Here is a 26,146-nt window from a genome sequence, read left to right as displayed (position 1 = left end):
TCCTAGGATCTGCTAGAGCCTCTCGTCTAGCTTGGGGGTCACTGCACCAAGTGCTCCAATTACCACTGGGACCACTATTGCCTTCACCCTCCACATGTTCTCAAGTTCTTCTCTCAGGCCTTGGTATTTTTCAAGCTTCCCCTGTTTATTCTTCCTCATGTTGCTATCCATCAGTATAGCTATATCTATCACTACTTGGCACAGATGTTCCGGCCACTTGGTTATGGCGTTCCATGTATGCTTTGCCTGCTACTATCTTGTACCCTACTGTTATGTGCTGGATTGCCTCAGGTGCATCTTTACACAGCCTGCACCTGGGATTTTGCCTGGTGGGACAGACCCCAGCCTCTAACAATCTTGTGCCGAGAGCTTGTATCTGTGCTGCCATGATTAGTGCCTCTGTGCTGTCTTTCAGTCCAGCTTTGTCCAGCTACTGGTAGGATTTCTGAATGTCAGACACTTCTTCTATCTGCCGGTGGTACAAACCGTAAAGGGGCCTATCCTTCCACGAGGGTTCTTCTCCTTGCTCTTCTTCTTTCTCAGGGTTCGTCTGCCTCAGGTATCCACTAAGCACATGGTCAGTTGTGGCCATCTTCCTGATGTAATCATGGATATTCGTTGTCTCATCCTGGACAGTGGTTCTGACACTCACTAATACTCAACCTCCGACCTGTTGCTTAGCATACAGTCTCAGGGTGCTGGATTTGGGGCTATACCCTCCATGCATGGTCAGGAGCTTTATTGTCTTGATGTTGGTGGCTTCTATCTCCTTCTGTATTCAGCAGGATACCTGATCAGGGGGTAGATCTTGTTCTTCCCATTCAGCTGACTCTTCAGGACATGCCTGACCCTCTGCAGGTATTTGGTGGTTGTGGATTCACTAGTGGCTTCTTCATCATTCCTATTTACCTGTGGGATTTTCAGGTATTTGTAGCTATCCTTGATATCTGCAATGTTCCCTTCTGGTAGTTCATTCCCCTCAGTTCTGACGGCCTTCCCTCTCTTTGTTACCATCCAATTATACTTCTCCAGTCCAAATGACATTCTGATGTCATTGCTATATACCCTAGTTGTGTGGATGAATGAATCCATGTCTCGTTCACTTCTGGCATACTGCTTGATGGCACCCATATAGAGGAGGTGGTTGACAAATGCTCCATTCTGTAGTAGGTATCCGTAGTCTTGCAAATGCTCTCACTGAAGGGATTCAGGCCTGTACAGAAGAGCAGTGGAGACAGAGCATCTTCTTGGTAGATCCTGCACTTGATGGTACAATTCGCTTGAAGTTGGCCTCTAGTGTTGTTTGTCACATCCCTATTGAGTTTTTGATGAAAGTTATTAGGGTCCTGTTGATCTTGTATAGTTCTAGGCATTCCATCCACGTGAGGGGCATTAAGTCATAGGATTTCTTATAGTCAATCCAGACAGTGAACAGGTTGGTGGTGCTCTTGCAATCTCGAGCGACTGCTCTGTCTACCAGTAGCTGGTATTTTGCCCCTCTGTTATTCTTGCCAATTCCAGTTACTTGCCCTACTCGTGTATTGACCCATGTGCCTGTTCATCTTAGCCGCTATGATGCCTGACAGGAGCTTCCATGTGGTATGAGGCAGGTTACTGGCCAGTAGTTGGATGGGCCCACTCCCTTCTGGGGATCCTTGCGGATCAGGACTGTCTGGCTGTCAGTTAGCCATTCTGGGTGTCTCTCGTTGATTAGCAGCTGGTTCATTTGTGCTGCCAGATGCTCATGGAGTGCAGTCAGTTTCTTCAGCCAATAGGTGTGAATCCTGTTGGGCCTGGTGCTGTCCAATTATCTATACCTGGGACCCTTTCTTGGATGTTTGCCACTGTGATGGATACTGGGCCATGTTCAAGGAGGTTGCTGTGGTCTGCTCCTAGCTCCACTAGCTAGCACTGAGCATTGCAGTTATGGGTTGCATCATTTTTCCAGATGCTCTTCTAGTATTACTCCATCTCCAGCCTTGGTGGGGCTGTTCTCATGTTGTTCCCCTGCCACTGAGAGTACACCCTAGATGGTTCAGCAAAGTACAGCTAGTTTATTCTCCTGCTTTCTATCTCTTTGGTATACCTTTTCAATTGGCTGGCTAAGGCTGTGAGTCTTTCCTTGGCAGTTTCCAAGGCCTCAGATATGGGCAGCTTACTGTACTTCTTAGGCACCTTCTTCATCGCACCTTTCTGTAGCTCCGATAGTTGGCTAATTTCCCTCTGTGCTACCTTAGCCTCTAGTCTCCTTCTCCATGTAGGACACTGCTCCTTGTGGCTGTTCATCTTACAGCCAAACATCTCTGTGAGGACTGCTGCTGTGTATAGATCAGCTGGTTGGTTTGGGGGATGGTCACAGTAGGGATTTTAAGTATTGCTGCATTCACATCTTTTAGTAGACCTTCAGAGGGTACTTCACATAGTCTTGGTAATCGGCTACAGAGAGTCTAGGTTTCCAGCTTCACCATTATCCTATCTTTCAGGTCAGCAGCCCTTCCTTACCATAGCTTATATATATATTTGTTATTATAAAAAAGAACATGTATTTGATGCTAACATGTATTTGATGCCCTAAGATGCTTAGGGTCAAAGGTAGGGCATAGCATAAAAAGTATGATGATTCAAAAAAGAAAGTATTTTAAGAGAGAAACCTATTTTACTGCTGTCAGATTATTCTATTAACAACTAGAGGAATGCTAAGCTTTATGCAGAGCTGAGCGTGATAGTACACATGAGCACATGGGTGTTTGAATGCAAGTTTTTCACAGACACTAGTTTATATACACTGCACTGTTACTGTTTGACCTTTCTCACACAGAATCCCACCTTACCCCTCTCCCACATTTTACACTTCCCTCCCATCAACTCTTTTGCTCTCATCATTCTTTATACCTTAAATCTTTACTTTTTACCCTGATCTCTCCACCCTGCTCACTTGAATTATACTCTCCTGGCTTTTCTTTTTGTTTCTTGGACAATCCAATCATGTTGCTTAGCTTATGCTTCACTGTCTCCTCCTCTTATACCTCATCCTCTTCTTTCTACCTCCTCTAATCCCTGACTTCCTGCCACAGCCCCCACACATCCTACTTCACCAGGCTCTATTCCCCCTGCATCTCTCCTCTGGGCTATGTTGCCCTGTGACTGACTGACATGCCACTCACTGATAACACACCTCATTCCACAGCCATGGACATGGGGGGGGGGGGGAGGAGAATAAAGACAGAGACATAAAGAATAAAGACAGTGAGAATGACATAAAAAACAAAATGAGAGAAAGAGAAATAACAAGAGATATTATGAGTTTGGAGTGAAGAGTTTAGTGAATGAGAGAACAATACTGTTGTTGACTAGAGAAAAGTAGCAGGCGAGAATAAGTGACACATAACAGGAGATGTTTTGTAAAGTATATAAAGGCATCACCAGAAAGGAGATGTATGTGGCAAAATTATTCTTAATATTAAGAAGGAAAAAAGGAAGGAAGGAAGGAATAAGCAACTAAAATTACAAAGAATAAAATAAACTGGTGTGAATACGGAAGAGTAATGGCCATGATTAGAGCACATGTAATATGGTTGCAAAAGTAGGAGTCCCAGTAACTCCAGTGGTGAAGATATTTAGCATAAGATACTGCGATTCAAGTCAATATAAAAGGAAAAAAATATATAACTATTACTATTTATAGCTCAGTCTTATTTAAACAGCCTAGTAATAGTAATAGTTTTTAAATGGTTAAAACTAATGATGCTGGATGATGGTTTTGAGTCACCATCAGTTAAACAGAATCAAGTTCAATATAACGTAATGCTTGGGTGCTGTCAAAATTCTACAGTTGAGCATCATGTAAAAGACATGAGATAAAAAGGACAAAAAACAAAAAAAAAATAGGGGCACAGAGAGGAAGAGCAGTTGGGTCAGGTCAACAAAGACTAAGAAGAAGAAGACAAAATTGGAAAAAAAAAAAAAAACTCCACCAAAGGTGACTTTAAAATTGTCAAATTCAAAGTAATGTTTTCACATTACCATGAAAATGTATTGATTCTATATATGATATGGAGATAGCAGCCAGAGGTGTCTCTCTGCAGAAGCGAGAGCTCCTAAGAGCTCATTTAATCAAAATCTGATTACTTGATTGGATCCAGCTGGCTAACTTACAATTAAGCTTAAGACAGTAGGTGTTCAAGTTTTCATTTGGACCAAAGGGACCGAGGCCTTGTCATGGTGTTGTGTGACTAGATGCTCTCAGATCTCTTTCTTAACTTAATATTTTGGAAACTGATTAATTCCATATTCCAAGCTATCCCTGTTCTCACCCTTCACACGCAAAACAAGCAACGTGAAATCAGTAAGTGGATTTTGACTTTGTGTGTCATCAGCATGTCACTTTTGCATCTTCAGGCACATTTTCACCTTTCCTCTCTCCATTTCTCTCAGTCCGTCTCTTCTGTTATCACCCTCCCTTTCCTTGTTATTCACTCTCCAATCCTCTCCCACCCTCTTTAGTCCCACATCCCCCCTCTATGCTTGCCCTTACTCACTATGAACTGTTAGCAGCTCTGATGTACGGCCAATATTCTCTCTATCATATTAGCACGGCTGAAGTGTGTAAAGGAAGAGATAGGAAAAGAAGGAGAGATGGAAAAGAGAGAGAGAGAGAGAAAAGATGGGGAGGAGACACATTTGTTCTACTCATCTCAGCGCTAAAAGATACAATTACCTCTCACAGCATATTATCCATGTTTTATACCATCCCAGGGCCCCATGCCTTTGCCTTGCCGCGCTCACCCCATGTAAGGCCCATATTTTAACACTAGCTATGACAGTTTATTTAAGAAAAGAAAATTGTCCCCAGGGAGATGGAGAGTGAGAGAGGGAGAGACTGTGTGTGAGTAAAATGAGAGGGAAAGAGGGAAGGGCAAAGAAGGTGGAGAGGGAAGACAATGAAAGGGGGAGAGAATGAGAGATAGATGAGGTAGCGAGAGAGAATGAGAAAGGGAGGAAAAGAAAATTATCTTCTGGTAAAAAAAAAAGACAAAGAGGAAAAAAGAGAGAGAGGGTGACACACCAACCTTTTAATAAAGACCATAATTCTCAGACTTTTTCTTTCAGAGCAAAAAGCAAAGTGGATCCCTTTAACAAAAAACATTCACGAGAACATACTGAGAATTTACTCTGTAAAAAATGGAGAGATGCTGAAATGAGACAAATCAAATACATTTTTTCCTCAAAATGGTCTGTTCAATGTAGTTTTTTCTTGTTTTATCAAAATTTTAAAAAAGAAATTAATAAATTCTTCCTTGTTTATATTTAGCCCAGTTAGAGACTAAATAAAGAAGATATTCTTGTTTTCGCTGAGAAGCCATGGATGCACCAGTGAATTGTGACCAGGTTAAGTTTGGGCCATGTTGAGCTTGAAATTTCTCCAACACATTTTCTCTTATTGGGAATAAACCTCTACTAACTGCTTCCTCTCCCTGCTACTTGTGACACCTAGATGATGGTGCAAGAGGGCAGATACAGAACCACACTAAAATGTAAGAAAGTTGAAGATAATCATAGCAGATAGCTGCCCCTCTCTGAGCCTCGTTCTGCTGGAGGTTTCTAACTGTTAAAAGGGAGTTTTTCCTTCTCACCATTGCAAAGAGCTTTCTAATAGGAGGTTGCTTGATTGTTAAGGTTTTCTCCAGAATACTGTTGGGTCTTTACCTTACAGTAAAGAATACTTTGACTATTGTTGTGATTTGGCGCTATACCGATAAACCTGAATTAAATAAAACCGAATTAAACAAACAGCTCCTTTTACTCTAACAAGGTTGAAAAGCTTTTTCTTTTCTTTTTTAAATCTAAAGCACCTTGCAGAACCCTAGCCGGATGCATTTTTAGCTCTCATATCTCCAAGCTCCAATGGGAATGAAACCTCTAACCCTGCTTCTATTAATGCCTTGCTCTCACCACTAAGCTGGACCACACTACACACTAACTTAAACCACTGATGTTAAATTAATTAATTAATTTCAGGCTAAAAAAAATCTACAATGGGCATGCACACACACACCTTTCTCTCTATGTAATTGATGCCAGTCTTGTGCCCTTTTGCCTCCAGTGCCAGCAGGCAGAGGGCTACCATAGAGGTGTCCACTTCACCCCTGCATAACAACCTTGCCTCACCTTCACACACATACAGACAAGCACACATAAATGCATGTAATCTGGTGCACACAAACACATGCAGAGAGCATACAAAAGGGTGCATAAAACGCTCCCTTGCATGTACACATAGTGTATGCTTATGCAAAGTATAAACTAACACAAAGTAACCTTCAGTGCGTATCTCTATCTTTCTCTGCCATTCTAGGTGGTACAGAGACAAAACCAAAACCAGGAGAAGCTAATTGGACAGAGTGTGGTGAATCTGCTTGTATCTATATGACATGTAAGGCCTTCTTCATGTCATATAGATAACATATAGATAACATGTCATAACTTCTACATTTATTTTAAGCGCATAATATTAACTAACATTATAAAGGATTTTTGTATTAAGTCAGATTTAAACAAACAGCAGATTTTGCCCAAAGTCCTGTACTATCAGATGTTTAAAAGGAGAAATTCTATTCATTCTAAAAATATATATAGCAATATATTGACCAAAGGTTTATTGTGTCCCCCCCACAGAAACGAGACAACCTTCCTCCAAGACCATACTGCTACATATGACATATAGTAGACAACACAGGACTACATAAAGCGCAATGTACAAAAATTGCACATTACTTTAAAGTATCGTGTGACATGATACTTTCTATATGTTGACAATACACGCAACACTTGTAAAAATCATAATTTCAAAGTTATAAGGCTGTCAACTGTTGATCAATAAATAATTAAGTTAATCTTGCAGACCTTGGTGGATGTAGGCCAAATTTTAATAGATTGTTACATGAACCGAACTTTTATCAGAATTCATTTAAGATTTTTCACACTATCACATTTACAGAAAGAAAGACGTGCATGCAAACGCTACCAAAAGCATAACCTCCTTGGTGTAGGTAATAAAGGTGGGTGTTTCCAAAGACTGTGGTGTTATCAGGCGAGTTAGTTCAAAATAGCAGCTCTCTGCCAAGTCTACACCAGTCCATATACACACAAAGACACAGGCCAGAGTCTAATTGCGCATGAAAACATTCATTAAGGGTATTATGACATGCAGTAGAAGTTTTAGCAGCCAAAGTGTCTAAGAGCAGATTAGTGAAACAGATGAGCTGTCACAGTCCTTAGAATAAATTGGAGAGCAATGGGAACAACTAGTTCTTTCCCTCCAATAAATACATTGATACAGATGTGTGTCTGCATGTGTGTCCTTGTAATCCTGACTGGGCCTTAACTTAGAATGACACCCAGACACATACTTAACTTGTCAGTTTCCCCACTTTTTTTCTCTGTCTTTATGGCTGGGACTCTCTAAGTATATGTTGAGCCAATGTGTGCATCCTCTACTTTCATATATTACTATATTTAATAGCAAGAAATGAAAGTTTCCAGTGTGACTGGTTGTCCATGCGAGGAAGGACAAGAGTTCACAATTTTAATATTATTGGTATCTGATTTATCTCACAATTCTTCTTCATCATGCTCAGCTACTACTGAATTTCCCACACGACTTATGACACTGGGACATAAATTTGGTGAACTTCAATCATTCATTTAGCATTTGTTCAGATTAAGGAAGGTTAATTGTCTAAAAGCATTTTTAAAAATCGTTTTCTCTCTTGCAACCCAAATCAACCTACAGACAATGTAAATTCCAAAACAATCCAAGTAAGCCCAGTAAGGCTAAGGTGCTACAGGCCAAAAGGATTAAAAGATAAATAATTGCTATGTATTATTTTCTCTGTAAACATTTACTTTTAATGTCTACATAAAGAATCAGATCCATCAACCCATCCATTCATTTTCTTCTGCTTATCAGGGTTGAGGGGGGTTCGGTGCCATAGGGCTACCATAGGGCTACCATAGGGCGTGAGGTGGGGTACACTTTGGACAGATCGGTAGTATCAGGGCAGAATCAGATCCTTTTTTTGTTGTTGCAACTATTCATTGTTGAAATATGTCCCACCACTCACCATTGCTCACCACAATATGAATCTGTAGGTGTGATGAGCAGTTTTCTCTCTCCATGTGAACAGAGCTTTCTACAAGAATAAAACACACTGAAAGAGATATGGTGGTGAAACTGACAATTCATAAATAAGGCCAACCAACCCAAGCATACACTGTGGATTAATTACTGAATGCCTTTGTGTTCCTAATTAATGTTATTGCACCTTGATAAACAGTGCTTATGTTCTTTGGATCCCAAGATGATGCATTCATGTACAAAATGCCCTAATTTCTATCAATCATAAACAGAAATGCAGCATAAGAAAGCCTCTCCATAGAGGACGCAAATTTAGGCTTTAGCTCTTTAACAAGCTCTTTAAAGAGAGGTTAAAAGGAAAGACTTTGCTTAGAACAAATTCAGTGGGTTTTAAAAGCCACTTCCCCGGATTTCCAAACTCAGCTGACTTTGTTCTTACTTAACGTAAGCTTAGACCATGCAGAGATTGCTGAAAAACATGAAAGCACTCTGAAGCTACAACAGAACCTGTGTCTGAGTAGAAGCAATTAAAAACTGTGTCATCAATATAACAACATTTTATCATATAAAGATAACACTTGCAGACTTCCTAACACAGACGTAACAAGCAACAGCGATAACTCAGTAAACAAAAAACACAATTTATGGTGCACGAGTAACATTTCCAGATTTTGAAAACAAGTGCATTTTCTCAAGATCTCAGTTCCTATAGTAGATCCACCTCAAGACTGACATAATTTATTTGCACAAAAGAGTAAGTAAAAGTAAAGAAAAAAAAAAAAGTAAAGAGCTCCATGACTCTAATAATTCATTTAAGTTTGACATTGTGACACAAAAGACCAACCACACCAAATTATTCTTATACACAGATCAGTCAGTGTGAGACTAGTTGTACTGAACTCTTCATCCACAGCTGTAGAGCAGATGCTTTTCTATGGACAACTATCAATTATTAGTATATCCTGCAAAAATTCACTGAAAGGTGAGTCCAATGATAGACTGACTTTACAGCTATCACTTAACTACACTGAGCCACATCCCCGCTTCCCCCATTTCTCTTCCTCTGTCATTCCCTCCCTCCCCCAGGCAACATTTTCCTCCGCTATTCTCTACATCGTTACCATAATCAGATAAGACAACTACCTAGGGAGCACCAGCATCCCTACAGCACCTTGCTCCTGGCACCCCTGTGTGTGTGTGTGTGTGAATTGCTCCTGGCGCTTGGAAACCCGCATCCCTTTTGACTGTCTTTTTTGGTGTTTTGATCTTTACAAACCGACAGATGACGGGTGTGTGTGTGTGTGTGTGTGTGTGTGTGTGTGTGTGTGTGTGTGTGTGTCTGAATTGTGAGTATGTGTCTGTGTAGCAAGCCAGTAGATAAGTGTATGTGTGTGCAGGAGAACAGGGGTATGCGAATGGTGTTTAAGTGTCAAGTATGATTATGTTATTCTTCTGAATGGTCAAAGCAGATCACATCACCATACCATTAAACAAAAGGCAGACTGATTCACAGAGAATTCACAAAAACAAACGCATACAAAGTTTTGAAACACCTTCAAGGGGCACCAACGTAACACACTTTTAGTAAATTACTGTACTCTCCCATGCCTACACTAATATGCAACAAACATATAAAGCATACTGTACAAAGGCATATATGACAACTGTACCTCCAGAGGCAGGCATCCTGTACACACGCTAGCAACCAACTGAGCCATCAGCAAAACTACATTTAGCCAACAACATGTTAGACTGCCAAAGTACTGTTCCATCAACACCAGTCAGCAAGCTTGTAAACTAGACTGTCAAGTCAAATTTTCAGGCTAGACACAATGATTTTCATTTTAAAGCAGTGCACATTATGGATAACGTACTCAGAACTCCTGGTTTCCCAACCATTTAAATGCAAAACGAAGGTGCTATTAATGTACATTCATTAATGTAGTTACATTTGACACTGTTAGCTCACTTTAAAGCACTCATCCACTTTAGTTATTATGGAACTTATTTTACTGTGTTTTGAGAACACATGGTATTAACAAAGAAAATTTTAGATATATCTTTTTAAAAATATGAAAAGCAAGGTCATCAATAAACAAAATTCCAAAACATTTTATTAGCATCTAAAACAATTCTGGGCTTAACAAATGACTCAGATTATTTCATTATAGATTTGAAAAAATAAAATATATTTTAGAATCTGAAAATAAACTGGTATCTGCAGTCTGCTCTCAGTTAGACAATAATTTCAGCACAGCTTCTGCATCCAGTAATCCACCTTCCTCAACTGCACACCAGTTCAATATCCCATTCCCGACTTATTCACCACTACAATAATTATTTATCTTTTATCCAACTACAGTTCTCTTTATTCAATCATCATTTACATATAGCTTGCTCTGAATAAAACTGTAGCAACCTTCATATCAAAAGATGCATATGAGGCACAGTAACTGTTGAGCACAGGATTTTACACTGATTTGTATGAGGGTCAAAACGATTTCTTCAGCACTTCTAGGCATAAATGGTCATATTTTTTTTCTTTTTATCCCATACACCCCAATACTCACCATATGATGAATAAAACCAATTTAGGAAAAGTCATGAAATATGAGATGATGGATTTTCTTTTAACAAAGTTGCATAATTTTTAAATACCAAAGGAGTCCAAGTAACCCCTTTGCCGTTTCTAGTGTTAAATCTTTTATAATTTTATTTGAAACTGGAGACTGGACTTTTGAGTATTATCCTGTTTTATTGTCTAATACTTTAAGCTGTACATGGTCCCCTCCACTTTTATATTTTAAGCCATTTGTGTTTACTTTAGATACAACCTCATTATACCTGCCATGTGCTTCATCATAAAACCCTTTTCAGCATTTTTCGGCGTGCGCTCATTTACAGTAAAATCTAGGCTCGAAGTGCTGAGTTTACATAGAAAGGTGACCACGGTAGATTTTTCTCCATTGTTAACAGTTACTGTATGGTGTCTTATGGCATAGAATTGTGGTTTACACATTTGCCTTCCTGGGAGAAGACACAAATCCTTGGGGGAAACCATCTGAACACTGCCAAGAGATATATGGAGCTGCATATATTAAAGTGTACATTTTAGGAAATCCTCAAGTCTCAGGAAAACATTGTCAGACCATAAACAAAAAAGCATAATGTTCCATTGAAAAACCCATCAGACTTTTGACAAAACATTATCAGACAATATGGTCTTAGAACAAATGGCATCAGACTAAAATGTCTCCGATAAAATGTGTCTGTGAAGGTTCTCAGTCATCCAGGTCATCGTAGTCTAAGGAGCTTGGAAAGAAAAGCGTCTGGACTTCTTTGAGTTGCTTGAAGACGTTTCACCTCTCATCCAAGAAGCTTCTTCAGTTCTAAGGTCAAATGGTGGAGAGTCCCAGATTTAAACCCAGTGGGAGTTTCCCCCCAAAGAGGGACAAAGGACCCCCTGATGATCCTCTACCTAATCACATGAGCCAAGGTGTGAAAGCGGGTGTGGGTCACAATCAGCCCGGGTTTCTGGTGAGCTCATTGTGAAACCTGGCCCCACCCTATCATGTGATTTCCTGAGGTCAGATGGCCCAGGATGTGAGTGGTCGTTAAGGCGTCTGGGAAGGGATCTCCAAACTGGCTTATAGATGGCAGACAGTTGGTGTCGTAAACCACCGCCTCTGTTCAAAGATGGTCGCTCACAGTGGACATAAATGGCTTCTTTCACTCCTCTTTCAAACCATTTGTCCTCTCTGTCCAAAATGTGAACATTGGCATCCTCGAAAGAGTGACCTTTGTCCTTAAGATGCAGATGAACTGCTGAGTCTTGTCCCGTGGAGGTGGCTCTTCTACGTTGTGCCATGCGCTTGTGAAGTGGCTGTTTGGTCTCTCCGATGTAGAGATCTGGGCATTCCTCGCTGCACTGTACAGCATACACCACGTTGTTAAGTTTGTGTTTAGGAGTTTTGTCTTTCGGGTGAACCAGTTTTTGTCTGAGTGTGTTGCTGGGTCTGAAATGCACCGGGATGTCATGCTTGGAGAAAAACTCTCCTGAGTTTCTCTGATACACCAGCTACATAGGGGATGAAAATGTTGTTGCGTCTGTCTTTCTTATCCTCCCTCGCTAGTGTCTGATCTTCTTTTCCGTGCCTCTTTGCTGACTTTATAAACGCCCAATTAGGATAGCCGCATGTTTTAAGTGCTTCCTTTACATGTGTGTGTTCCTTCTTTTTCCCTTCAGGCTTAGAGGGTGTAGGGTGGTGGTGTAGGGTCCTGATTACCCCAAGTTTGTGTTCCAGAGGGTGATGGGAGTCAAAGAGGAGGTACTGGTCCGTGTTTGTGGGCTTCCGGTAAACTTCAATGTTGAGGTTGCCATTCTCTTCAATGTGCACAGCGCAGTCCAGGAAGGGCAAACAGTTGTCCTTTGTGTCTTCCCTGGTGAACTTGATGCTTTTATCCACGGCGTTAATGTGCACAGTGAAAGATTCCACTTCTCGTGTTTTGATTTTGACCCAGGTGTTGTCTACATATCTGTACCAATGGCTGGGTACTCTCCCTTTAAAAGAGGTGACACGGAGGAGCCCATGGCACAGCCATGTTTTTGTCTGTAGAAACCCTCGTTGTATTTGAAATATGTAGTGGTAAGGCAGAGGTCTAACAGTGTGCAAATCTGATCGGGTGTGAAGTTGGTCCTGTCTTCCAAGGAGCCGTCTTCTTGTAGTCGTTTTCTGACAGTGTCCACTGCCTCCGTGGTAGGTATGCAAGTGAAGAGGGAGACTACATCAAAGGACACCATGGTTTCATCTGGGTCCAGGGTAGGTTTCTGGACCTTGTCGGTGAAGTCGGTGTAGTTCTTGATGTGATGTGGGGTGTTCCCCACAAGAGGTGCTAGGATGGTAGCAAGGTGTTTCGAGATGTTGTAAGTGGCTGAGTTTATGCTACTGATTAAAGTGCCTCAGAGAGAAGCTTCCAGCAGGTGACGCTGTTATCAGGTCAGGGCCTGCATCCTTCAAAGGACTGGTCTAAGTAGGCCGGGTAATGCAAAGGAAGGACCTGCGAAGACTAGCTGACTGTTAAATTAGACGGTCTAACCAAGCCTACAATGCACCTCCTGTTGCCTAGCAACCGCGACAGTAGCAGCTACAGCCGTGGACGACCGAAATAGAGAAAGTCTTTATTTTATGCAATTTATTTTACTTTTATTGGAGAAAATTGTGATGTTTCATCAGAGGTGTATGTTAGAACGCCACAGCCATGGCCTGAGTCCCTTTAGCCAACAGTAATGTTAACTTTAGCTAGTAAACTAGTTTTCTAGAGTAGCTCATGAAACTAGTCTCTTTTCATTTTGACGATACAAATATAATAGGTCTTATGTTATATTATATATACTTTTATACATTAAAAAGTTATCAGTGGTGGAATTTAACTCTGTTGTCTCAAATATTACATTTTAGTTCAAATTTAAGGCATTTATTTCTATTTCATATTACTTTATACCTGTATGACTGTCTGAAAGCTTTACTTAGTTATATTAAAGGGCAATATCACAGTAACAGCTAAAAGTAGACTAAAAAGATTTGATCCTTTTGTAGATTTCAAATAAAATGAAATGTAAACTGATGTAGTAAATATTCTTATACTGGATGAAAAGTTCCAATATCATAATTTTCTTAAGATTTTAAAGATATAAGAGCATTAAAACAGGCTGATGTTTTTTGGGTAATAGGGTCTAATAGGAGAGAGGATACAGACACATGACATCCTTATAAAATACTTAGACAACTTCATGACAAGAACTGCAAAAACAACTTTTTGCAATTCTTTTGAATATTTTATTTAAGTCAGCTGCATACGTTTTCCACTAAAACCAACACAATCCCACTTCGTTAAGAACATTTTTTAACTAAATATATTCTGGATACATCAAAGCATTGTCAAAGTTGTCTGTGCTTGCCTTTATTTTTCCTTCTTTCCCCTGTCCTTTCCTGCAGGAAAAACATCAGTGATTCATCACAAATTTATTTTTGTCATTCCCTGAATGAAGCTGTTATATTTTGTGTTGGCGATACCTCTGCAAACAAGAAACAAACATCTAGAAATTCTTTTAAATGATTCCACCATTTTCTAAACTACAGAGAACCGCTATTTGTTCTCATCTTCTCTGAGCTGCTGCTGGCTCCTCTTCCTCATCATCTTCCTCGCATTGCTGAATTTTCCGGCTGTTTCATCAGGGGTGGAAAGCCTCTGTCTCATCACCTCTCACTGGTGGGTTTTTCAGTCTCTCCTGACTCTGAATACTTGCGGAAGGAAATTAACCATGCCACTTAACAACAAAATCAGATAACTTTGTTAAATATCTGTTAACTATCAGATCAAAACACAATTTTCTCTTAGAATTACATGGAAATATTTTATATATCAGAGAGAAAAAAAAAACTAAAAAAGGGGAAACAGGACAGAATCCTGCAGATATCTTGGGCTTTATAAGAAAGGTAACGGTCTCAGGTTGTATAATATAAGCATGCCAAAAACAGCAGAAACAAAATGAGGACTTATCCATTTACTGTCTGTCTTATTATCAGTTGCTCATTACAAGATGAGAGCTCATGTAACTATGACTTCCGCATGTCATGGTTAAGTCTGTCTGTTTCCTTAACAAAATCCACAGGTCAAAAGTGAACTGTCTGCTCATTTTTTCCCAAAACCTTTAAGTACATTTGGCTTCACATCGCCAAACAGACTCAGCTTGGCCAGAAACTAACTTAACAAACTAACTGACCAACCAACCAAATCATGGAGGACCTAACCCACATTTAGTGGCAATATCAGTAATGTCACATAACTTGGCCGAAAGTGAGTCTTTGTTATACTCACAATTGTTCCGCTGAATATTTGAGGGCGATAAAACTCAGCACTTACTTTTAAAAGTTTATTTCTGGACCACTTCGTTTGACCATCCACCATTTTTCCCCAAAAATTCCTTCAACCTTGATTTGCAATGAATCCTGGTATAGGGAGGACGAAGCATAGGTGCGACCCATCCTCCAAAACTGAGGAAAGTAGGACGCATTTGTTGGCCACATTTGGATGACACTGGACAGCTTTCATCATTTCACTCTGACATAATCGGTCTTCAAATGTGGCTTTTGAAGGAAGCAGCCCCTGAATTTGGACACAGCCATGTTCTGCCAGTCTCGCACACTGATCACTTGGAAAATAATTTGGCTGGCAGGAAGCTTCTCACTTTTTTCTGAGACTGTGTCGTCTGATGTGGTTTTTCTGAAGCCTTTTAGTCTGATGGCGTTTTTTTCTGAGACCATATCATCTGATGCCATTTTTTGAGCCCCTTTAACCTGATGTCGTTTTGACTGAGACCTTTTAGTCAGAAGCATGGAACCTTTAGTCCAATGCCATTTTTTCTGGGACCTATTTAGTCTGATGCCCTTTTTTTCTGAGACCTTTTAGTCCAATGTCGCTTTTTCTGAGACCTTTTTAATCTGGTGCTGATTTTTCTGAGACCCTTTAGTCTGATGCATTTTTTCTGAGACTATATCGCCTGATGCGTTTTTTTTCCGTTTTTAGTCTGATGCTGTTTTGTCAAAGGTCTGATGGGAGGTTTGATGGGAAAAGTTATGCTTTTTTGTTTATGGTCAGACATCTGAGGCCTTTATCTGATGTCTGAAGATGTTTTCCTGGATTGCCTAAAATGTATGCCAGCTGTACTCAACAGCTAAATTTCAGATCATATTGCTAACAGGATAAATTCTACTAATGCCTGTTAAAATTTGTGTTTTGTTCTGTTTTTACAGAAAAAAAATACAACTTAGGTTGCAAGAATTTAAGGCTTACCATGTTAACCATATTTTCCCCCTACACTAGCCTTAGTGTTATTCAGAGATCCTGAAAGAGAGAGATTGTCCAGTGGAGTAATCTGTAAAATGATACCCTTCAACGGACCAGAAACACTCACATCAACACACATAGGGATCCATTTGGGGCCTCAAAACTCTCTCCACTTCACTACCTGCCATTTTAGTGTGATCAGTGCTAATGAAAGCCTCATTTTGTCCAGACCACCTTGTATTTCTTACTGAATGTTTCCTAAAATTTCTACTTCATATAAAACTTACATCAACTCATAGTGTGGAAAAAAGAAATAAAAATGAATAAAACCAAAGAAACCCAAAGAAAACACACAGTACATATATATGTAAAATATTTAGACAGAAAAAGGCACTGCATTGAGAAACTCACAAGTTCACTTGAATTGTACCGATAGATGCCAAGTTTAGCTGGGAAAAAATATTGATAACTTAATTAGACAAATGTATTTAGTTAAGAATTATCAACCAATACATCAAATTTTATGTACAAAAGCACATGCACTAAAGTACTGCTATCTAAAAAAAATATTAAAAGAATCAACAATTAGAAAAATATTTAAGTAAAATAAAAATGATACAGTTGTATAGGCAAGACTGTACTTTCTTTGTTATATTGTACAAATCACGGAAAAAAGTCCCAAATAACTTAAGTAACTAAAATTCAGCAGCTTTGTTTTTTGTTTGCTTGTTTGCTTTTGTTTTCATTCAGGCCATAGACTTTTGAAATATTGTGTTGAAAGTGTAAGGAAAGCATTTGTGTCTGTGTGTCTGAAGTAATGTGTATGCCCCTGGCCCCAGCAGCTGTTCCAAAACAGATGTTTTCCAGTATAATTACCACCAGCTCACAGAGTGGATGAGAAAAAGATGGACAGAGAATGAAAGAGTAAAACAGACACAGAGGATGACAGAGAAAATCAGATTATAATAAAAAGAGACAATTCCGCTTTCACAGCCCTAAGTACTGCAGCTACAAACAAAACTCATGGTAGAATGATTACAAGCGGGCTGGGTGTAAATATACACGATCAAATTCATGTACCTCTGACAGTGTCCAACCATAGCATCTTTAACACGACTCACCATGGGGATACTTAAACTATGTATTACTCACCTGCAAAACAAGATGTGTCCAGCTCTCCAGTCCTAGTCTGCCCTCTGTTCTAAAGCTGTTCATAGAAGTCTGATTGTTGGACTGACCATATCGCAGAATGATAGCTTCCCCAGACACAGTCAGAGAAAAAAACAGCCGCTGCTCTGAACTTTTCTCCAGGAGCATCCTGAGAGAAACAAAAAACACACATAAACAATAAAGGATTCAATTATGTCTGCATCAGTTGACAGTCCAAAAAGGTTCACATGAATATTTAGCAGTAAGAATTTTAAAGCTTCACCTCAGGAAACAAAGGGAAGAATGGACTCTAACACCCATGAAGCTGAGCAACACTACACACAGTCTCTCATTCTGACATTTTCACATGGAATATCAATATTTTACATGACTGTAAGGTTTCCGCTGCTACGCTGAGGCGCAGACGCACACACTCTCTACGTGTCATATTAACCACCATCACTGACATTTTATGGGAAATCATGGCTTTTATGAACCCAGAGCAGGAAACCCTATAAATCACAGTTAGGTACATGCAAGAGAAAAAGAGCATTTGAATGTATGTCTGTACAAGCACGTAGGTATAAAAGTGAGTCTCTGTGGAGAGAAAGATAGAAAGACAGGCTAAAGAAAACAAATATAAAAAAAAAAAACACCAATAGGTAAATTGCTATAAGTACAACACGAGTCAGAAATTATTTCAAGTACTTTTCCTTTAACACACACATAAAAGTGTCTATTAAGGAAGGTATGCAATTATTACTGGCCATACATATTGACCTGAACATCACAGAGTCCAACTTAATTTTATGTGAGCAGCAGTCTGATATTAAGAATGATATATGTGGGGAAAAAAATACACACATTTCAGAAAACCAGTAAAAAATGTTTGCTTCTTTGTTTTAAAGCTATATGCTTACTTAAAATTAAGCAATTTTTAGACTGTCAACCTATTGGTTTATTGGATAACAAGACAATTTTGTAATTTTCTCATTTGACCACCACAGTGAATTTTAATAAAGACAATCCAGATATCTGGAGTGCATATTTTCAGCTTTAATTGAAGGAGTTTTAACAAAAACAAAATACAAATATTTTAAATACATGGCCCCTATTATCAGAGGTAAAATAATTTGACAAGTAACCGACAACCGGTTTTATGTCAATTTCATGTCCACTTCATGTCCACATGACTCATAATTCAATGACAAATTAAACAGATAAAAGTTCTGGAGTGAATTTCTAAGGATGGAACTTGTATTTGGTAGCAATTGACTAAAGCTCTCAATATGAGGTCCAAAGAAAAGTTGAGGTCAGTGTCAATAAGCTGAAAGAAAAAAAAAAAAACACCTAGTGAGAAAAAAATCTCAGACAGATAACATTACATTAGTTTAGGAGTATCTTATCAACTACATGTCAAATGTATAGCTGCCAGTAGAACTGGATCACTGTTCTTTATTGAGGATGTGACTGTTGAAAGAAGTAGCAGCATGAATTCTGAGGTGTGCAGGGCTCAGATTCAGCCAACTGCTGCAAAACCGATTGGACAGCAATTTGTAGTGCAAATGGATAATAAAAGTAGGCATACTGCAAAAGCAAACCAAGAGTTTCTCAAGACATAGAAACACTCTACAATAGCCAAGTTAGTACCACACTTCTAGGATTTTCAAGTACTACAAACAATCCTTATCTTTACAACTTGTCCAGCCCTTTTGTTTGTCTAAAAATGGTTGAATTCCTGAATAGTTATTACAACATTTTGTTGAAGTTGAAAGTTTGAATTTTAATCACATCTTTATTGCTGGACTTAAAATCCACTTTGGTAGTATGCAGAGAGGAGGAAAAAAAAGCATCGCTGTCCAAATACCTATGTACCTAACTGTACATCACAATACTCAACATACACACTGCTACTACTATCACCATAATCTGTTTCTATAAAGCAAAGCCACAGTGTTGTAAAAACCATCGTCTGGAAGAACAGGTGGCTGGGTCTGTTCATTGTTCAGAGGGGAGGGATGTGAAATCACAAAGAGGGGGAGGGACACAGAGAGTGGGGTGAGGAAAGATGGACAGAGGTGAGGATAGAGACCTCCTTTCATCTGGCTTCTTTGATGGCAGCCATGATCATCTCTACTACAAAAGAATGATAGCCAACGACAGCAGCAGAAAGAGAGCAACGGAGAGAGAAAGAGTGAGTGAAGGGGGGGAGATATTACTTCCATTCAGTTGCATTCAGCCATACAGGTGTCATGTTCCACAGACCAAGACAAGACTTGTCTGTCATTTGAATCCCGAGACAGACAACTTCACAAACAAAAATCACAGCGTGAAATTTAAAGGAGAGATTTGATCTCTGAATGATTCTCCATCTGAGTTAAACTTAACAGACACTGACATTTAACTGAACATCCACAGAGTTTGTACAACATGTATGTAGCCTGTCTGGTGTTAGACTAAAGCTCCTTCAGAGCTATCACTAGTGTAAAGATCCTGGTCACACTTATCTTTTTGGTACACTGCTGAATAAGTGAATGCAGTATGTCTGGAAATCTCCAAATATTCTTAACAGCTCACTCAAAATTTCCAAGTAATCCACAAAACAGGAAACCTGTCCTTGTTTGTGAAAATGGTGCAAACTGTTCCTGATCATATTAAAAAAACAATATAATGACACTTCACCAGATCATTTTATGTTTCTTGATGAGATAAATTAATATTACAAGTCTTTTGAATACTACTGTAGTTATATAATAAAGTTATGTAAAGCTTTTTATTGCTTTGACATTACCTGAGTGTCAGATGCATTTGAACACTACAAACGTGAGACCGAGCCCATCAACTCAAGGCTGCATTTTCCACTACTAGCATAACATAATTTTGTTAACCTGTGGTTAATGCAGACACTACATTTTTACAGTTAAGATAAGATGGTTTCTCTGCAACTGAAGCTGAATTTAGTTTGATACTTTTATTTTAAGCTGTCCATCCCTAGTCTGACAGTGTAAAAACAGCTCACTGCCAAATCAATTTAGTCCTGCTTTATCAGCTAAATTTTTGAATTTAAACAAAGGCATTATGTATTTTTTTTTTTAGCTTACTTTCAATTTCTTGACATGCCATGTTGTTCAAATCACCTGCCTTAAGTGTTGCTGTATGTAGGAAGAGATAGGGTTGCGGAGTAAAGCCAGCTGACCTCTTTGAGTGTGGGCAAGCGCCTTGTCTATGTGAGTGTGTGCATGTGTATGTGATTGCAAGCTGATCTGAGAGTGTGTAACTCTGCACCACGCTACCCTTGCCTGGAACATACCAGCACACTCTCATCCACTGTCTCTTACACACAACATATCTGTGACATGACAGCTAATTGTTTCCTGATGGTTATACTGATCTCACCAGACCTGACCTGCTCCTTGTTATTGGATCGATATCACAGGGCTTTCTCTTTCATGTAAATATTTGTAAATCATATTTAATGTCATACTATCATCATATATATACATTTTGACTAAACTTCACAGTGGTCTAGAAGGAGTGGTTTATATGTCATCGCTACAACAGGATAGTGTAGCACTACTCTGATGCTATATAACAGTATTTGAGACCCAGTACTAATAATTGACTATATTTAAATACATTATCCTCCTAAGACCCGAACTCTTCCACTACATGTATTTTTAATTTTTCTTTGATATTTGGGCATATTGGGGCCTGATGAATGTAAAAACAAAGAATTACCAGATTTTTTTTTTTTTACCTTATTTTTGTTTTTAAGAAAAATAAGAGCCACAAATGAGGGTATTCGTCTAAAATTTTGATAGAACAGTAGCAGTATAATGTCCTCGTAAGTGGATATCAGGCCCTTGTAGAGAAAAATTTAGTATTTTGGTCTAAATAACCCAAAATGTGATGTCCACATACGTGGACGCCAGGTCCTAGGAGGTTGTATAAAATTTTAATATTCATGTGTGTTTCACCCATTCCTAGTATTTTGTCCTGTCTTTCTCCCCTCAACCCCAACCAATCTCGTCAGATGGCTACCCCTCCTTGAGGCTGGTTCTGCTGGAGGTTTCTACCTCTTAAAAGGAAGTTTTTCCTTCCCACTGTAATCAAATGGTTGCTCATAGGGTGTTGTCTGATTGTCTGGGATCTTTACTTTACAATATAAAGTGCTTTGAGGTGGCTGTTGCTGTTATTTGGAACAATCTAAATAAAACCTGAATTGGATCAAATAGATATTCAGTCTTTTTCACCTGTTGCAATCATCGGGCACAGACCTACCTGTCCTTTTACTGACTTACTGCAATGGTGATGGTGTTTTTCCCAAAACAAATTTCACCATTTAGGTTTTTGTTTTGTTTTTTTTAAATAGGATTTGTCAAGAAAACAGCCACGCCATCTTCTCATGTTCTGCCTCTATTTCATCTGATTGGCTTCTCTTTTTCATGAACTAGCCTTTCCAATTCCTTTTTTCCACCTGATTTAATTGGCTTCTTTGCTGACTGTAAACATGGCTTTCAATCAAACGGAAAACATTTCAATCAAAACCTAATGCATTTTGCTAAATATTTTTTTTGTTTCCAACAACTACCAGAACTGCAGCACTTTACAGAAGAAGGAGAGGGTTTGAAGGGATGATGCAACTGAAAGATTAGCCAAACCTCAAGTAATAGAAAACATATATGATAACACGCACGCACACACACACACACACACACACACACACACACACACACACACACACACACAATTAAATAGCTGCCATGTACATGCACACACAGCTATCATCTGTCTTTTGCTTCTTATGAGTTAAGAAGTAAACAATCATTGTCTGTCAAGCCATCTAAACATTTTGTACTGCACAATGAACTGTATGATAAGACTAATAATTAATCAATTTTAACAAAAGCAGTACTCAGTGGATGATTCGATTTAAAGAAGGATTCTTATCTCCAATTATGCAATGACAACTGTATTCTTACAGCTTACAAAATTCAGACTCACATTTCCCTAGCAGAGCTTGGTTTTATCCACAATGCCAAGGTGAGGGAACCCATTGCTCCAAGTTTCTGTGAAGGGGGAGTGACCAGGCACCCATCCTGGCCTGGCTGAAACAACAAACTGCTGGATCCACTAGAAATCCCATCGAAACTGTTAGAGGTTCCAGCTTCTCTCTGAGTACCAGGGCGAGTGTCGTTAGTGTCTTCAGTTACACAGATACCCCTGATGGAATGAAGTGCAGGCATGTCAGTATGTTCTCCCTAAGAAACCAAATAACTTGCAGTTATTAGCAAGACACCGATTGTAATGTCATTAACACAATTTAATAAATAAGTCAATTGTTTTATTTTTTTAATTGATTCATTTTGCTTTGCCTTAAAGGTTTCGACAGAAAATAACTAATAAAATACCTGACATTACTCTGAACTTAATGAAGCTACCTGTGTGCAGCCAGCAGCAGCGGAGCATACGGAGGCGTGGAGGATCTATAGGGACACTCTTGGACACAGAAGGCCTGATAACATGTGAGCAGTTCAGCCTGAGAAGAAGGTGACTGACAGTAGCTGCTCCGCTCTGGAAAGCCACAGGTGTAACGAGGCGGCGAGGTCGACACGGGTTTAAAGGCAGCAATGTTCTCCATTCGTGGGAAGTGTCCCTGTGAAAGATTGAGAAAGTCTGATAATCCCTTTAATCCTGGTGTCTTGCCATGTTTTTGTAGCTTTGGGGACTGCAGCCACAAACATTTGGATACAATAATAACTTGTAAGGCCATATACTGTATTTGAATCTACTTCAAAGAAATAATAACAATATCAATCACAATGTAACACAAAAAACTTTGTATAGAAAACTCTTACAATTGCATGTGATGTATTTATCAAGATTAAGACCTTTACAAGCAAAATAATTAAAATATATAGGCATATTATTTGAATTAGTTCAACTGGAAAATGTACTCTTTGCAAATGATGTATCTGAAGATGTTTTGAGATACAAATGTGGAAAAAGCATAGGTTTACATGATGAAATTAATAATGATGTAATAATTTTTTTTCTTCAGATTTATTTTGACTCACTGCAGCAGTGCCTCAACTTACCCGGACAGAACTATTATTAATGGGTTAGGGTAACCCTAGCCTGACTTCTAAACAGCATCTGAATCAGAAATGATAATCTTTAAGCAGCTCTTACCTGTGAAGAAGCAGGTTTTGGACAGAGGCTGAGGAAGAGGAGAGGTAACCAGAAAAGAATATGACGCCACCTCATCCTCATGATGTTCTGCCTTTTCATCTTTTGTTCACTGATGTTCTTCAGGGACAACAGCCACAGAAAGATAGGCCAGAGATTATTTTCCCTCTCCCTTTGTGCAATTTCACCCTCTTTTTCTGCAACTGACAACATCCCAGAGGCATCTGTCTTGTCCTTCCAACTTCTGTGCATATCATTTCTATTTCCCCACTTGCTGTCATTACATAACTTACGAAGTGATTCTCTACCTCCGTTCATTCTCCATTTGTTGTGTCCTATGCCCCATGTTTGCCTTTCCCTTTGCACATTGTCTCCCTTCGCCCCTGCCTCTGTTTTCCAGTCTCCCTTCTCTTCAGTCCATCTCAGGCCTTTCGCTCCACAACATTCCAGAATCAGTTTCTCCGAGGGATCCAGCATCTCAGGTCTGGACTTTGGAACATTCCTGCAGGCAGAGAGATGTTTCTGAATTTGGATTTCTTTTGGAAGAGTTCTAGCAGGATTTGAATAAGTGATGACTGTCATGCTTTCATGCTTTAAGGGTAACAGTAACATTTTTTTACAGGCCAGTGCTCCTGGGGTGAAGCTATGACTCTTAGCTCTCTGTTACACTGTCCCTCACAGGCACACACATATACACACACACACATGCACACAAAAACCGTAACCAAAGCCCTCACATGATAGGTAGGATTTTACAATCTAGAGAGGGAAAAGAGAGAAGGAGAGAAGGAAAGAGAGACCTGGTCAGACCAAAATCCAACATGAGACAAATCTGGGGAGAGTGAAATGCCATGCAGGCTATTCCCTAGCCAAAGCCTACACTATCATGTACAGCTTGATGGAGGCACAGCTCAGCTGATACTGCTACATTGCTTTTTCCTTTTCTTCATTTCCCATTGAATTAAACATGCCCTTTTTCCTCTGGCATCTGGCTCCCAGGTTTTATCCAACCAAACGGGCTTTCACACAAGTTTGTTGGAAATTGAGGCTTAGCGGAAAGCTCTCTTCATTACAATACTTAGCAGCTTCAATTTCGCATTTAGACGCACAAAAAGAGGCCAGCAGTGCAGTCATCTCTAGTGTTAGATTACTTGGTCCAGGCTTCAATCTATACTATCCGTTAGGAGATAGAAAAGCTTACACTTTATCTAAAACCGCCTACAAGACTATGTGCTGCGCAAATTTGTAAACCTATGCAGATAACAGCCTAAAATATGTGGTACGTCTATGAGATTTACCTGTCGTTGCGGACTCCCCGCACAAAGCTCTCTCCCCATCACAAGTGCAGCGCCAACAAACATTCAACCTGTTGCTCTGACATGAGTCGTACAAAACAAGCTACCTGTTCCTCCACACACCTGTCTGTCAGCGGTAACAGACGCCGCTCCAGAAGAAAAAATAGTCCTTTCCAAACATGACTTGAATTATTTTTTGCCTGTTACAGTTCAACAGAAAAAAGCCAAACCAAAAACTGAACTTGACAGAGCTCCGCTTTTGTTTTGTTTTTTCCTCTCTGTCTTACCTCTCTCATTCAGAACATGCGGCGCGCGCTGCTAAGCAGATTACCGCGAGCTGCCATCTGGCCAGCAGCGCCCGAGGCGGCAGGATACCGGGCACAAAGTAACGGCGGTGAAACGTTACACTGTTGTGAACCAAGTAACGGAAACTTGAGAGCCCCGGAGGCGGCATGAGAGCAAACAGTGCGACATATCCGTTTTGCATCTGTTACAGAACACCAAAGATTGTCTTTGACAGCAAGGCATTAATTTGCGATTTAAATAATTACCCCCTGCCTGGTAGTAATGTTTTACCCCCCACCTACGTGGGATGCGTCTGGGTTGCAGACAAGTGGCTCTCACAGGAAAAGAGGAACGCTATCAAGGTCGCTAGGCAACGCTGATTTGCTCCGGCCACTTAAAGAATTGCAGGAAATCATTTATAATCTCATGTCGTTCATATATTATTCATTTATGTACATATTCAACCTATGTGCCAAATCGCTATATAAGTATTTAATGCAGTCTCTCACAAATAAACCAATCAATCAGGAAAATAAACAAGCCATTAAAATCGTATAAATGATTTTGCTAACCATCTCAGTAAACCTTAGTTTAAATATGGATCAGCATTGTTCAGCTTAGTTCCAAGTTTAGTATATCATTATCATTATTATTATTATTATTATTATTTACTAATAAGCCCTGTAGCGTAGGTCACTTAGCCGGCCCCCCAGTTGAAATAAAGGAAGGAAATTATGAAGAATAATGAAAACGAGACGCATTAATTTTGAGAAAAAAAAAAAACAAGGCTGTTGAGGGGTTGTTCAGCAGTTCGACTCAGCGGGGATCCACACTAACACTGAGTGACTCTTGATAAATATCAACAGTAGTTGATTATCCCAGTAGGTCTATCATGAAGCCATGGATTCAAAAGTAACCAAATTGCGTAGTTTATATTTAACTGTATATGTGATATGGTAGTAATTTACATACAAAAAGTGCATGTGCATTGCTGACTCATGTCATTTTATCTCATTTTATGTCATAATTCAAATTTAAATATCACATTTTAAAATAAAAAAATATAGAGAAAATGTAGATAAACGAGTCTGATTCAATTTTGATAAGCAATAAATAAAAAGTGAAGTTTCTGAGTATTTTCTATTTCCGGTTCAAATGCACAAGATGAAAAGGCCGTAGGGGCGGGGTTCGTTGGTGGGGTGGAGTGGCAGAGAATAATACTGACAATGTTCACGTATGACAG

General features: G+C 39.4%; 1 protein-coding gene across 1 annotated transcript in view; it reads right to left on the bottom strand.

Annotated features, from left to right (window-relative positions):
• The window catches only part of ush2a (Usher syndrome 2A (autosomal recessive, mild)), a 237,806-nt gene extending 214,006 nt beyond the window's left edge, over positions 1 to 23,800 (bottom strand). Inside the window, exons 1-4 of the mRNA XM_085369549.1 lie at positions 23,327 to 23,800; positions 22,576 to 22,790; positions 22,139 to 22,357; positions 17,138 to 17,303 (exon numbers count right to left, since the gene is read on the bottom strand). Coding sequence (XP_085225675.1) covers positions 17,138 to 17,303; positions 22,139 to 22,357; positions 22,576 to 22,790; positions 23,327 to 23,800 — 1,074 coding nt within the window. The remainder of the gene's footprint in view (positions 1 to 17,137; positions 17,304 to 22,138; positions 22,358 to 22,575; positions 22,791 to 23,326) is intronic.
• Positions 23,801 to 26,146: the final 2,346 nt, after the last annotated feature.

This window comes from Diplotaxodon limnothrissa, linkage group LG1, assembly GCF_057381915.1.
Source record: "Diplotaxodon limnothrissa isolate DT_005_m linkage group LG1, D_limnothrissa_male_GT1.1, whole genome shotgun sequence".
NCBI classification, from domain to species: Eukaryota; Metazoa; Chordata; class Actinopteri; order Cichliformes; family Cichlidae; genus Diplotaxodon; species Diplotaxodon limnothrissa.
The sequence above is the reverse complement of the archived record's forward strand: the minus strand, read 5'-3'. Positions and strand labels throughout refer to the sequence as shown.